The 14,546-nt window shown below is 40.9% G+C and overlaps 1 protein-coding gene across 1 annotated transcript; it reads right to left on the minus strand.

Annotated features, from left to right (window-relative positions):
• Window positions 1-4,232: 4,232 nt before the first annotated feature.
• KPNA2 (karyopherin subunit alpha 2) lies at window positions 4,233-14,197 on the minus strand. Its single transcript, XM_019944515.3, has 11 exons — window positions 14,043-14,197; window positions 12,608-12,705; window positions 12,318-12,455; window positions 10,352-10,440; window positions 9,208-9,476; window positions 8,846-8,940; window positions 8,486-8,749; window positions 8,061-8,294; window positions 7,637-7,819; window positions 5,993-6,142; window positions 4,233-4,579 (listed from the first exon to the last, which is right to left on the minus strand). The coding sequence occupies exons 2-11, from the start codon at window positions 12,680-12,682 to the stop codon at window positions 4,487-4,489; spliced, it is 1,590 nt and encodes a 529-aa protein (XP_019800074.1). The 5' UTR covers window positions 12,683-12,705; window positions 14,043-14,197; the 3' UTR covers window positions 4,233-4,486.
• Between the last annotated feature and the right edge of the window lie 349 nt (window positions 14,198-14,546).

Here is a 14,546-nt window from a genome sequence, read left to right on the forward strand (position 1 = left end):
CTTGGGTGGCTCAGATGGGGCTGTTCTCATGGCTGGTGCCCCAAATAAACTGCTCAACAGAATTCAGAGAAAGGGGAATGGGGGCGGGGCACAGGAAGAGAACTCAGAGCTCTTGCAGGGTTTAGCTGCAAAGGCCATCCCAGAAAAAGCTGGTGAGCCTTGGGCCAGTTCCAGTTTGGAAAGCTCTGGCAAGCCTGTAACAAAACTAAAGGCTGACAGAACATCCAACGTTGGGATAGACTCCTACCATTGAGTACAGAAACAAGCCATGTAAAGTCTCATGTTGATGTATATCTGTGACTGATTAAAGGGGGAAAAAAAGGGAGAGTAATAACAAACTTAGTCTAGGAGATAAAATGTGCCAAAATAGAGGCCTGTGGAAGAACTGAAGGAAAACTTTGCTGTTAAAAGGTTGGGAATAGCTGTTCTATGACTATGATACTTAGCTAGGATATTAATACTATATAGTAATTAGTACCTGTACTACTTTAATAGCCCAAAGGTCACTCACTCACTAAAATACAGTAGAGACAGATTTTGAACTCAGGCTGATCTGGCTCCTAATTACTAGTCCATTCCATAGCACTACCTCTCCAAACTAGGACAGGGAAAGACATTTTTGATTGTGAAAAGCGTGGGGGGAATGAACAAACTGATCAGTTTAAGAGGGTTTGGTGACTACAACACCTACACAGTGTTATGAAACTGTCCCAAATATTTAGGAGGAACTGGGCATTTGTGGACACCAGAATTATGCTTTCAAACTATGCCCAAAACATGCCATTTAACATACAAGTGTTCAAAATTAAATTGCTCTTCTGCCCTCAAAAAGCCCTACTTGATAGCTTGAGTGTTTTTTATCATCTTTATTAGCTGGGGTTAGGAAAGTTGAATCAGCGATGTAACTAAAACACTTTTCACGAACACTTTCCCTTGGTGGCGGGGAGCACCGCATGATTTGGCCAGGTTTTGTTAATCACAAATTAGGTCAACAGCCCAACCTCAAAAGAAAGAACCATTAATGACATATTTCAAGGGCTTTGCAAAATCAGCCAGCTGGGTCTTGGCAAGCTTCAGCAAGGGTGGAGGGAGGGAAGGAGTGGCCAGCTACACTTTCCTTAATGGCCTTCTGAACTTGGGGTCCTGTAGCTCACAAGGTTTCCAACTGCCCATACAAACAAAACTGAAGACTTTGCTTCCACTGCTAATGGAAAGGAACCTGCCACTTTGGTGACCACAATTTTGGTTTTAATTCTTGGTTCTGAGAAGCTCAAAAAAATAAATAAATGAATAAACAAGAGCAATTTAAGAGGCCTAATGCTGAAGCAAAAATCCTATTCAACAATGAGGATTTACTGTAACAAGAAATTATCCAGAATTTCTTTTCAGTGATGCAGCCACAGAAAGGTTGAAGAGAGGGACGGAAAAAAAATCAAACATCAGTAAGAAAAGGAATGTTTATTTCCTACCTTAATTCTAAAAATAGTTAAGTTGCTTGATACGATTTAAAGCCAAGATACAATGTAGCAATTTAAAGAATCAGGGACTTCCCTGGTGGCACAGTGGTTAAGAATCCGCCTGCCAGTGAAGGACACATGGGTTCGAGCCCTGGTCTGGGAAGATCCCACATGCCGCAGAGCAACGAAGCCCGTGAGCCACAACTACTGGGCCTGCTTTCTACAGCCCGTGAGCCACAAATACTGAGCCTGCGTGCCACAATTACTGAAGCCCGCGCACCTAGAGCCCGTGCTCCACAACAAGAGAAGCCACTGCGATGAGAAGCCCGTGCACTGCAACGAAGAGTAGCCCCCGCTTGCCACAACTAAAGAAAGCCCACGCACAGCAAAGAAGACCCAACACAGCCAAGAAAAAAAAAAAGAATCAATACTCCGGGAAATATTTAACACTGACGTTCAATCTTCTAATGATAATGTTAACTTTTTTTTTGGCTGCGTGGCATGTGGGATCTTAACTCCCCAACCAGGGATCAAACCCACAGCCCCCTGCATTGGAAGCACATAGTGTTAACCACTGGACCACCAGGGAAGTCCCAATAACGTTAACTTTTTAAAGATTTTTGCAACAAGCAAGATAAGTGTCTGCAGTTTTTACTTTTATATTTCACTAAAATTCTGTGTTACCTTCCCACCCTTACTTACAACTAATACAAAAATCAAACAGGGCTTCCCTAGTGGTGCAGTGGTTGAGAATCTGCCTGCTAATGCAGGGGACACGGGTTCGAGCCCTGGTCTGGGAAGCTCCCACATGCCGCGGAGCAACTAGGCCCATGAGCCACAACTACTGAGCCTGCGCGTCTGGAGCCTGTGCTCCGCAACAAGAGAGGCCACGATAGTGAGAGGCCCGCGCACCGCGATAAAGAGTGGCCTCCGCTCGCCACAACTAGAGAAAGCTCTCGCACAGAAACGAAGACCCAACACAACAAAAATAAAAAAATAAAACAAAGGTCTAGTCTTAAAAAAAAATCAGTTATAGGCAAAGATCATTAAAATCTTAGACATTTAAAACTGCTAGCTTAAAAATGTAGTGCATTAATAAAAGCAATTTAGACATTTTATGAAAGAGGGAAAAATTGGTGGCTGTACAGTGTTTTATCACTTTTTAAAATCAAGCTGAATATAAAACCTCAAAAAATACCTAAGATTTTATCCAGTTAAGTTCAATAAGAACATACAAATGGCTCTCTGGATTTTAACTCCAAGGAAACTAGTATGTTAAGAATTTTATCTAAAATATGAAAATGTATTTTTAGAAATCAGCTGCCTCCCGTCCATTACTTCACTGAGTCATGCCTTTACGCTAACAAATCCAGGCCTTGTACTCTTATCAAAGTGTGTATTACACTAGTCCCTTTAAAGCCATAAAGCTCCACCTACCTTAAAGCAAAAGCCTAGGATGTCCAGGTTTACTTCCACATTTTCTCAAGTGAAAGACTTCTGGATGCAGCAACCAAGAAGGGACTTATGCTGGGGAAAGGGGAGGGAAAAAGGGGAGTGGAGCACGAGGTAGGCAGGGAAGGGAGGACAGGCTGCAGAGCCGCAGTCTGGTTACTTCTCTCCTCCTCCCCCTCCCACCCCCCCCGCCCCCGCTTTTATAAAATATTTATTTTTGGCTGCGTTGGGTCTTCATTGCTGCACGCAGGCTTTCTCTAGTTGCAGAGAGCAGGGGCTACCCTTCGTTGTGGTGCATGGGCTGCTCACTGCGGTGGCTTCTCTTGTTGCAGAGCACGGACTCTAGGCACATGGGCTTCAGTAGTTGTGGCTCGCGGGCTCTAGAGCGCAAGCTCAGTAGTTGTGGTGCACGGGCTTAGTTGCTCCGCGGCATGTGGGATCTTCCCCAACCAGGGATCGAAGCCATGTCCCCTGCATTGGCAGGCAGATTCTTAACCACTGTGCCACCAGGGAAGTCCCAGCTTTTATCTTCGGTGGTGGAAAAAGGCAGTGGAGGCTTTGCTCATCACTTTTCCACCAGTCAAAAAAGCAGCCAAAAATAAATTAAAAAAAAAAAAGGCAGAAACTAACAGTTGTACTTTAAAGATGCATTTTCCTGAGACTTCTCGCATACTGTAGCTAACACTCCACCTCCCAACCCCTTCCTTTTCTGCTAACAGCATAGCAACTCTTTCAAGTAGTGGCTTTCACAACCCAGGCTGCACAGATGGAGCACCTGGGGATTAAATTAAAAACTTAAGTACACTATTTCAACCCCACCCCTTACCAATTAAACTTTCCCAGTTGTTGATGCCAAGGTGCAGCCTTGAAACCACTTTCAGCCTTGAAATTTCAGAGGAATGAATTCCACTTGTAGCTCCAGGAGAAATTTATGATTAAATTTAAGATTTTTATCCCATCTCCCTGGCCAGTAAGCCTTGAGAAGACATTGGCTCAGGGCTTCTGCGAAATTTTATTTGTTCTTTGGTGAAAACTTGTGAAAAAAATTTTTCTGACTGGTGTGAAATGGATGTGAAGACTGGAAGTGCCAATGGCCATTTTCACCAACCAAGAGGGGAAGCAGCCTGGAGCAAAGCCAGAATTCAGAAGTGGGCAGGAAGTTATCAATCTTGTATCCTTGATGACAAAACAAACCTTACATTAAATGATGTCTGCAACCAAAACTACACCCCTGGTTAGAGTCACATCCGTTCAATTCAGCTCCCCTTCATTTGCAGCCTTTAAGAGCTCTAAATTAGAAAGTAACACATCGGCATGGTGAAGTAAAGAAAAGGGTGGAATTTAATCTTTATTTACAGGACACTGCAAGATATGAAATTCCACAAAGAAATAAGAAACCCATTGAGAGGAGAAGCTTCATACAGTATGTACAGTTTGGAACTGTTCAAGTATAGTTTCTTTGTAAAAAGTGCTACAATGACAAACCACGTGTAAAGAGTTCTTAGTAGAGAAACAGTAAGACAAACTTCTACCAAACATAGTACACAACAAACAACTTTATGCCTCAGATGTACAATCTAAAAGTTGAAGGTCCCAGCAGTGCCATCCTGAACTTGGAATGTATACCCTTCAGAGGTAGTTTCTGGCACAACATTTTGATCTTCCTCTTCCTGGAAGTATTTAAAAACAAACAATATAATCCCATAAATATGGCACATTTCTAAGAGGTAGCTGCCTAGAAGTCTATATTTACTTTTTTCTTCTTTTATCTCAATTTATTTAGGCTAAAAACAAAAACAAAAAAAAGTTTACACATTTCTCCCACCTCTGGCAACCACCAATCTGTTCTCCATATCTATGAGCTTGTGTGTGTGTTTTTTAACATTCCACATATAAGAGAGATCTTATGGTATTTGTCTTCCTCTGTCTGACTCATTTCACTTAGCATAATGCCTATAAGGTATTCACTCTTAAAGTCTTCATTTGTGTATTTCACCTTTAATCCTGAAACACACTTCAATATCTCAAATAGCAGAGGGAGGGATACTGAACTTGCCTGAGAGGGGAAGATTCTGAATGGGTTAAGAAATGCTACTACAACATGGATACAACTAGAGATTATCATACTAAGTGAAATAAGTCAGAAAGACAAATACTGTATATTACTTACATGTGGAATCTAAACTACAACACAAATGAACCTATCTGTGAAACAGAATCACAGACATCAAGAACAGACTGGCGGTTGCCAAGAGGGAGGGGGATAGGGGAAGGATGGAGTGAGAGGCTGGCGTTAAATGTAAGCTATTATACATAGAATGGATAAACAAGTTCTTACTGTACAGCACAGAGAACTATAGTCAATATCCTATGATAAACCATAGTGGAAAATAATATATACAAAAAAGAATATATATGTATGTATAACTGAATCACTTTGCTGTACAGCAATAATTAACACAACATTGTAAATCAACAATACTTCAATAAAAAATTATAATACTAAAAGAAAAAAATTTTTAAAGAAAGTTTCTACAATTAACAGAAAAATAGAGATTTTTTTAACCTGTCACTTTGCAGTAGGCAAGAGCAAAACGGATTAGGCCAGAGAATGGCTGTGGGGTCGGCCTACTTCTCCAACTCCTACACAAACTTAGTCTCAAGATTCCAAGATTCATGGGACTTCCCTGGTAGCACAGTGGTTAAGACTCCGCGATCCCAGTGCAGGGGGCCCAGGTTCGATCCCTGGTCAGGGAACTGGAGCCCACAAGCATGCCGCAACTAAGACCCAGCACAACCAAATAAATAAATTAAACAACAACAACAAAAAAGATATTCTAAGATTCGTGAGGCTTTTCATTCGAAAGTAAATTGGTGACTTTTTAATATCTCAAGTTACAAAGATGGTATTATCATCAAGCCAAACATTAAAGGTGCAAATATGTATGTCATCTCCTACTTACACTAATATTTTACTGTATTTATCAGGGCTCATTAAAGAAGTATGAGGAAAAAAAAATCTTACGGGCTTAATCCTAAGTGTGTATTTTCCCAGTGCTTATTAACATTACCAGCTTACTCACCTCCACAGAGAAATACTTCTCAATCAAGCTTAATGAAGCTTTGTACACAGACTCATTTTCATGGTTTTGTAGAGCTTCAATTTTGTCCAAACCTCCACATTCTTCAATCATTATACTAAGTTTCTCAGTTTCACCTAGTTTCTCAGCAGCCTAAAAAAAAATTTCCAAGTTTAGTAGCTTAAACTTTGAATGTTCTGTTTTAATGAAGAAAACAATGTCTATGTTTGACTATCAATATATATCAGACAGAAATAAACACAACAGTTCCTTCCATAATCCTATGAGATAAAACTATCTCCATTTTTATCTACATTTTACATTTTTTAAAAATTCAAGGGAATCAGACCTGTACTTGCTCTTAGCAACTACTTCTGTAGCCTTCAGCCACAACGATCATAGTATAGTTCTCAATCTTTTCTGTGCATCAAAATCACCTCGGCAACTTTAAAAATGACGGTATATCCAGGTTCAATTGGTCTGTGATGGGAATTGGAAACTACTAGTGTAAAAGCACCCCAGATAATCCCAAAATGTATGTAGTCAAGGAAGAGAACCATTGTCCAAGAGTAAAGAGGGCCTACGGTATGTAAAAACAAATTCCCTGGACTAGATTATTTGATGATATCAAGAACCTATTAGGTGTAAGAATGACATTGTGGCTAAATATGTTTTAAAGTTCTCAACTTTTAGAAGAAACATAAATTTTTAAAAATGAAATTACTTACTTGCTTCAAAATAAAATTTTAGGGCTTCCCTGGTGGCGCAGCGGTTAAGAATCCGCCTGCCAACGCAGGGGACACGGGTTTAAGCCCTGGTCTGGGAAGATCCCACATGCCGTGCAGCAGCTAAGCCCGTGCACAACTGCTGAGCCTACGCTCTAGAGCCCGTGAGCAACAACTACTGAGCCCACATGCCACAACTACTGAAGCCCATGTGCCTAGAGCCTGTGCCCCACAACGAGAAGCCACCGCAATGAGATGCCCGCGCGCACCGCAACGAAGAGTAGCCCCCACTCGCCGCAACTAGAGAAAGCCCGCACGCAGCAACGAAGACCCAATGCAGCCAAAAATAAATTAATTAATTTTAAAAAAATAAAATTTTAGGTAAGGTGAGTAGAAAAAGAGGCCAAATGTTGACAATTATTTATGCTAGGTGATGGATACACTAGGGATCATTATTCTAAACTCAACTTTGATATGTACAAATTTCCATAATCTGAAGTTTAAAGTTGTTGAGTAAGACCTACCTACCACCAAGCACTATGACAAGTGCCCTGTGCTAGCATGCTTGGATCAATTAGGAACGGAACCAGAAGAAAAATATAATTAACTAGGTCATTCAAATTTAATTTCACCAAAATTCAGTATGAAACTGGGGAATTAAAAACTCTTGACAAAATAAATAGGTATGAATAGTGTCCACATATGTACCTGACCTCAATTCAGGTGACATCATTCACCTGTCATCTCCTTTATCTCTCTTACAATCCGTTGTCACACCTTTTATCAAGAGTGTGGCCCCCATAAATGTCTCTCTGATTCTGTGGCCCCCTGAGTAAGCTCAGCTGCCCCCACCCCAGTCACCTTCATAGCAAACCAATTATCAAGTCCAAATTCAAACACATGCCACCTTCTTAAGACTTACCTGAAAGATATTTGAGATGGCATCCAGAATAACCAGAATAATTTTAGTGTCTTTCGCAGTTAGGAGGTTCATCAACGGTTCTATTATGCCACAATGAACAAGGTATACAATCTGCTCAACTGTTCCGCCGCTTGTGTAGTTGGTCACAGCCCATACAGCTTCCTTTTGTGTCTTAAAGTCGGCCTAATTAACATAAGGAAACAGGTTTATTTCAGAATGGTCATAAAAATAAGATTCCAAAAGTACTGTTTTAGAAAAACGGTGACTAAAACTACCAACTGGTTCTATCCAAGCTTAAGTAAAAGAAATGACTATTATTTAGCAAAAGCAGTTAAGTACAACTTTACATTAGTACATTAAGAATCTACCAAGTGCCTGTCCATAAACACTAACAATCCCTTATTAAGTCCTAAGACTTCATTACCTTAGAGAGAACGCCAACAAGGAATGGAACTAATCCATGATTTACAACTTGCTGTATCTGGTCCTGGCGGCCAGCCGTGATGTTTGACATTGTCCACGTAGCTTCCTTCTGAATATTAGTTTTGGAGTTCGTAAGCAGGCTGGGAAAGATGGCAAGTGCTCCTGCATCTATTACAACCTGAGTCTGTTCATCTGTCCCAGTGACAATATTCCCTATGGCTCTTAGCGCGGGAGTCTGAAAAGGAAAAAAATGTTGACGCTGGCGGTTATCCTTTATCTTTTCCAGCACTGCTCAAAATCTCTATACCCTAAAAGTTTTGACAAGTAAGAAGCTCATTATATGGCCTAAAATAGACAATATGTCAATATTAGTACCAATTGATTATGCTCCTTAGAGTTTATATTCTCACCTGAAAGTTAACTTACCACAATTGGCAATTCAGTAGCTCCTAAAAGCTTCACAAGTTGGGGTACAACCCCAGTTTTCACAACCATTTCAATCCGTTCATTTGGACCATCGGTAAGGTAGGAAATAGCCCAGCAGGTATCAGCTAAAACTTCTGGATCATCGTGATGCAGGAGACGAACTAAAGTAGGAAGAATTTGCTCAACAGCATCTAAGGGGGGTGCAGGATTCTTGTTGCGACAAAGATTTGAAAGTGTCCAGGTAAGATTACGTAAGTAACCACACTAGGGGAAAAGAAAAATGCAATGAAGTGCTCTGTTTTTTGAGAAGGTGGGAAAATTAGAATCAATGAATAACTTGATGTATGTTAAGTAACTTACCGCTAAAGATGACAAATCAGGAACCGCCAAAAGTGCCAACAGCGGGTCAACTGCACCATACTTGATAACCAAGTCTCGGAAAACTGAGCCATCACCTTTAAAAAAAAAAAAAAAGGCAAAAGTTAACCGTAACTGCTTGTTTAGCACCATCAATTTCAGTGACTGAGTGCACCAGTGTCTTGAAGCAAAGAAAACACTCTCAGAAATTCCTTAAATTAGATGCCACTTCCACCCCTTATATGCACTGGAAGCAAGTAAGTTCAAAACCCAACACAGACGTCACTATTACTTATGACAAGGCACTTCTACTAACCTCAGTATGACTGAAGACACTCAGTCAAAAGAATCTTAAATCCAAGTACCTGCAATGTTTCCTAGAGCCCATACAGCTTGTTCACTGATGTGAGTGTGGGGAGATGCCAACAGAGAAATGAATGCTGGGATAGCACCTCCATCTACCACAGCCTTTGTCTGTTCTGATGTCCCGGAAGCAATGTTAGTGAGGGCCCAAGCAGATTCAAACTGAATGGGACTACAATCAGTTCTGCCCAAGAAGGACACAAATTTTGGAATCAAACCAGCCCGGATTATGCTGTCTATAGGGGGCTGTTTTTCCCTGGAAAGCAGCTTCCTAAGGGTAAGCAAAAAGAGAAACAAAAATTGAAGGTGATTATCAAAACACATTCATATAAAAAAACAATTTAAAATGCAACTCAAGAGTTTAGAACTTTAAACAACCTTTTACAGTAAAGCACTAAATGCTGAGACATTCTGGAATTTAAGAGGAGCTGAGCAGACTGGCTGCATGGCGCTACCATAAGTTGCGTCGTAAACTACTTTTTTTCCAAAACTGAGATATTACCAATAATGTAGAACCTTCTCTCTGCATCTCTGCAGAAATCTACTTTAGATCTTATCACTTTTTAAAAACTTTGACAATCTGATAGCATTGCACTCTCATTGTTAATTTGCATTTCTCTGACCACTAATGAAGCTAAACATCTTTTCCATGATCATTTGTCAACTGGATTTGCTTTTCCCCACACTGTCAAGCTACAGAAATTATTAATCCTTTCTATTATGGATATCACAAATATTTGTGTATGGTGGAAGATAAGAGTCTACATATATTTATTTCCTAAATGGATGGACCATTCTAAATAAATGGGATAGCACCTCCTTCCCATTAGCTATTAGGGATAGCTAATCCCACTTCCTGAATAATTCCTCCTTTCCCTGACAGACTTGAAATGCCACTCCGACAAAAACTTTGTAATTTTGTTAAAAAGTACACCAAAAGGTTAACAGTGATTATCACTAGAGGTAGATGGAATTTAGGCAATTACAGAAAATTTTACATCCTCCTAAGGGAAGATTCTAATGAAAATAGGCCTAGGCCTGGCTTAAACTTTACTTTACCCACACCACCTGCTCATCACTTTCCCACCAAAAAATGTAAAAAGGCTGATTTCTTAGGTTACCCATGCTATAGCAGACAAGGCTTACCTAGCAGCTTGAGTAGCTTGGAGCTGGCTTTCCAAATTGTTGCTATTTATGCCTTTGACAATGTCATCAACAGACCAATTTACAGTGCCCTACAAGAAAATGGAATTAATTTTGCAAATTATCATTTTCAAGATTAAATATAGGACTTCCCTGGTGGCGTAGCAGTTAAGAATCCACCTGCCAATGCAGGGGACACGGGTTCAAGCCCTGGTTCGGGAAGATCCCACATGCCGCGAAGCAACTAAGCCTGTGTACCACAACTACTGAGCCTGTGCTCTAGAGCCCGTGAGCCACAACTACTGAGCCTGTGTGCCACAACTACTGAAGTCCACGCGCCTAGAGCCCGTGCTCCACAACAAGAGAAGCCATTGCAGTGAAAAGTCCGAGCACCGCTAATGAAGGGTAGCCCCTGTTCACTGCAACCACAGAAAAGCCCATGTGTAGCAACGAAGACCCAACGCAGCCAAAAATAAAGTAAATAAAATAAAATAAATTTATTTAAAAAAAAGGATTAAATACAAACAATAAAATCCCAACCCTAAGTTTATAATCAGTTACTAAGAGTTTAGCCCTACATTAAAATTTGCCTGTTAATGAAATATTCATTTTTAATATGTAGAACAATTCTCAAACTTGGTGTCATGATTAAACAAAGTCTCAAGTAATGGAGTATCCCAGCATTTAGTCACTAGATAAAGTAGCTGTGAACAACTTTAAAAAAATGAATTAGAGCACTGTGAAGGTTATTCCTACCTTAGTCTAAATCACTTGTATTTAGATATGCTGGGATTTTTCATATCTAAGTTTGTTATCTATTCATTTCCATAGTAGTGTTACAAATATAAATGTATAGGTTGTGATCATAGGTTTGAGTTAACTGTAGCATTGCTTTGAGAACCAATGCTACAGTTAGCTCAAAAAGACAGTGTCCCTTTCTCCCTATAGGCTTACAACTTAACAAGGAAAATGTGACAAGCAAACAACCATATAATAAATGGCTATATGTATAACACTATATATATATATATATATATATATATATATATATATATATATGGTGTTATATGTATATAGGGTTATACAGAATTTACTCTCCTTTTTTGGTGCAGAATGGGGTGCTACAGGAATTCTGAGAAGGGAGCATTTTTCCTGTTAGGCTAACCAAAGAGTGCTATAAGGAGAAGATGGGATTTGAGTATAAAACTCGAGAAATAGCGCATAGGTGGAATTCAATTAAAAAAAAAAAACTGATAAAATACGGAGCGCTAAAAAAAAAAAAAAAAAAAAAAAAAAAATACGGAGCGCTAAAGTAAAGCATAACATGAAAAAAAGTAGGAAAGTGCCCAATATCTTTGAAAGATGAAATACATAAATTTGAAAATCTAAGATGGGTCTAATTTACAAAAAACCTTCAAAAAATAAGGATTTAAAACCATAAAGTTTCTAAGATGTTTAAAGCAGAATTTTAGGAAAATTTTTAGGTAAGTAGTATGTGGCACAGAATGAAGGGAAAGAGAAAATTAGGAGACTACTGAAAGTATTTCAGTACTGAGGAAAAAGACCTGAATAAAGCTGGTGACAAGTATAAAAAATAGAGAAGGAAGGAAGGAAGGAAGGGAAAGAGAAAGAGAAAGAAAGAGGTAGAAATAAGATGGTTCTGGACATGATTAACTTTCAATTAACAGTTAAATGGCCAGGTCAAGGTATGAGCTGGCAACTGAAAATGCAGGGAAACTTGAAGGGAGATCAGAGCTAAAGACAACCTTAGGATCAGCTTCAGTAGATTTCGAAGGGTGGGCAGGAAAAAGACAACCCATCAGAATTACTGCCGGGGAGCACACAGAAACAGATCTTCACATTTGATAGTTAAAACCACAAAGCTAGGAATGTTAATTTAAATTTCTAAGAAAAGCCCCATATTGATTTTTCTGGGTTTACCGTAATTCATAAGCTAAAATATCCTTACCTGGTTGTTGCGGTTTTCCTGCAGTGGAGAAGCAGCATCATCTGGAAAAGAGCTGACATTTCTCCTTTTCAGCATCTGGTCATCCTTCTTAGCTTTCCTGAGCTCCACATTAACTTCTATTCGGCGCCGCCTCATTTCCTTGAGAAAAGACAACATATTATCTCACCTATTACAATCAGTTTTTGTTGCCAAGTGAGGGTACTTTTTCAAATTCGCTCAAAATTTTGACCCCCTCTCCAAATATATTCCCGTTTAAAAAACATCATAGGAAAGCAACAGAAGGTACTCACTGTACTGTCTTTCCCCTTGTTCTTGAATCTGTTAAGGCGGGCAGCTGGTGAATTAGCATTCTCATTGGTGGACATGGTTATGAGACAAAGGGAGAAAGCTGTAAGATGAGGGAGAGAAAAAAAATTCCCTTTTATCATTTTGTTGTGCAATAAGATGAGCATTAATGGAATTATCAAACACATATTGAGTCTACATTTCTATATGAGAGGAAGAACTTCCTTTTTCAGCACTATTAAACAGCTTTGGCCAAATGATCTTCGGCCCCTCCCCTCTGAAGGGCTGATAACTTCCTGGAGCAGTACTGTCCACCAGAAATATAATGCAGGCTGCATAAATTTAAGTTTCCTAGTAGCCACATTTTTAAAAAAGCAAAAAGGAACAAAATGAAATTAACTTCAATAACATATTTTATTTAACCCAACATATATTTTCTCATTTCAACACGTTACATCAAAAAATTACTGAGATATTTTACATTCTTTTTTCTTCGAGATCTTGCAGGGACTTTAAGCTTACAGCATAACTCAATTCAGACTAGCCACATGCGTTTGGGGACTACCACACCGGACAGTGTGCCTCTAAACTCTATATGGGATCTATAAATAGTTAATTGAAGACAAAGTAGGGGAAATGAGGTTACAGTTAAAATCTATGTCTTAGGGGCCATAAATTCCGATCCTCTGGAGCCTCTACTGTCTTTAAAAGGCCCAAACAGGTACATTCTCCACGTCTGAAAATTTTTTTAAAATCGGATTCATCATTACATTGTGGAGTCTTTCATAAAATTTCCTGCCCACCCACCCTGAACACCTGCGACGCAGTTCTGCATCTTCAGCATCTCGCATACATTTTCATTTCCAGAAATTCTGAGCGAATCCACTAAACTAGGCTGATTATCAGCTGTGCTTCACTCAAACTCAGCTACTTAAGAGCATTCTCCAAGAGAGCACAAAAGTAAGTCTTCCTTACAAGTGGCTATCTTTAATTCCATTCTGTTCTTTTACGAAATTGTGACACAACCAAACCTGGGCCTACGTGTTAAGAGACAGAACTTGCAACTGCCACCTCCATCTCCAGTCCCTTCCCCTGCCCCACGCCCCCAGCCCCGACCCCATTTCGGGGAAGCAGCAGCGGGAACGGGCGGAGGAGGAGCCAGAGGCGCTGGGCCCCCTACCGAGGCTTTCCTCCTCGGGCCTCACTCTGATTCTCTCTCAAAGACAATCGCGGCTGTTCGGAGGGCCTCGAGACCTACAGCCAAGCATCGTGCAACGCCCGTCTCGCCAACGAACTACGCCCCCGAGGCCTCGTTAACCAGAGAGGCCAAAGCCAGGCCCGGCACCTACCCCGGGCCTCCCCTCCCGCCGCCTGCAATCCGAGCGCGGCCTTGCGGGCCAGCCGTTGCCGCTCGGGCCGGGCTGCGGCCTCAGTTCGTACCTACACAGCCGGCTCAAGCTTCCACAGGAGGCGGTGCGGGGCGCACAGGCTGCGGATCGACCGCGCTCAAGACGTCCACCACGGTCAGCCAGAGGACGGTGTGGCTCGAGCAGCCGGCCGGCGCGATTTAAATTTCCCGGTGGCCCCGCATTCCGATTGGCTGGTTCGAGCTTACGCTATGCGCCCATTGGTGGATTTGAAAAACACGTTGGGGCGGGGGTCAGAGGGCCCCGAAGAAGAGAGGATAGCATCGCGAGATAAGGGAGAGGCCGGGCTATCCCAGAGCGCCTTGCAATTCGGAGGAGAAAGACTCCAGATCCCGGCATGCAGCGCGAAGGGCCAGTTCCCAGTCAGCCATGGCTGGAGCGTTGGCTTTTAGCAGTGGGTTTATGCCTGTATGGTGGATGGTAGTTTCCCTGGATGTTTGCCTTAAACAAGTACCACAAATGATTCCCAAAATAATTCTCTTTCAAAATCTTGATATAGAAATATATTGCTATGCAT

Source organism: Tursiops truncatus, chromosome 20 (assembly GCF_011762595.2).
Source record: "Tursiops truncatus isolate mTurTru1 chromosome 20, mTurTru1.mat.Y, whole genome shotgun sequence".
Lineage (NCBI taxonomy): Eukaryota > Metazoa > Chordata > Mammalia > Artiodactyla > Delphinidae > Tursiops > Tursiops truncatus.

What these genes read in the sequence shown, in the direction of transcription:
- KPNA2 (XM_019944515.3), bottom strand. Translation starts at nt 12,682, where the DNA reads ATGTCCACCAATGAGAATGCTAATTCACCAGCTGCCCGCCTTAACAGA. An exon ending in CTGATTTGTCATCTTTAGCG is followed by an intron (nt 8,750 to 8,845) that starts GTAAGTTACTTA and finishes CTTTTCCCCTAG; the next exon opens with TGTGGTTACTTACGTAATCT. An exon ending in CCATCTCAAATATCTTTCAG is followed by an intron (nt 6,143 to 7,636) that starts GTAAGTCTTAAG and finishes ATTTTTTTTTAG; the next exon opens with GCTGCTGAGAAACTAGGTGA.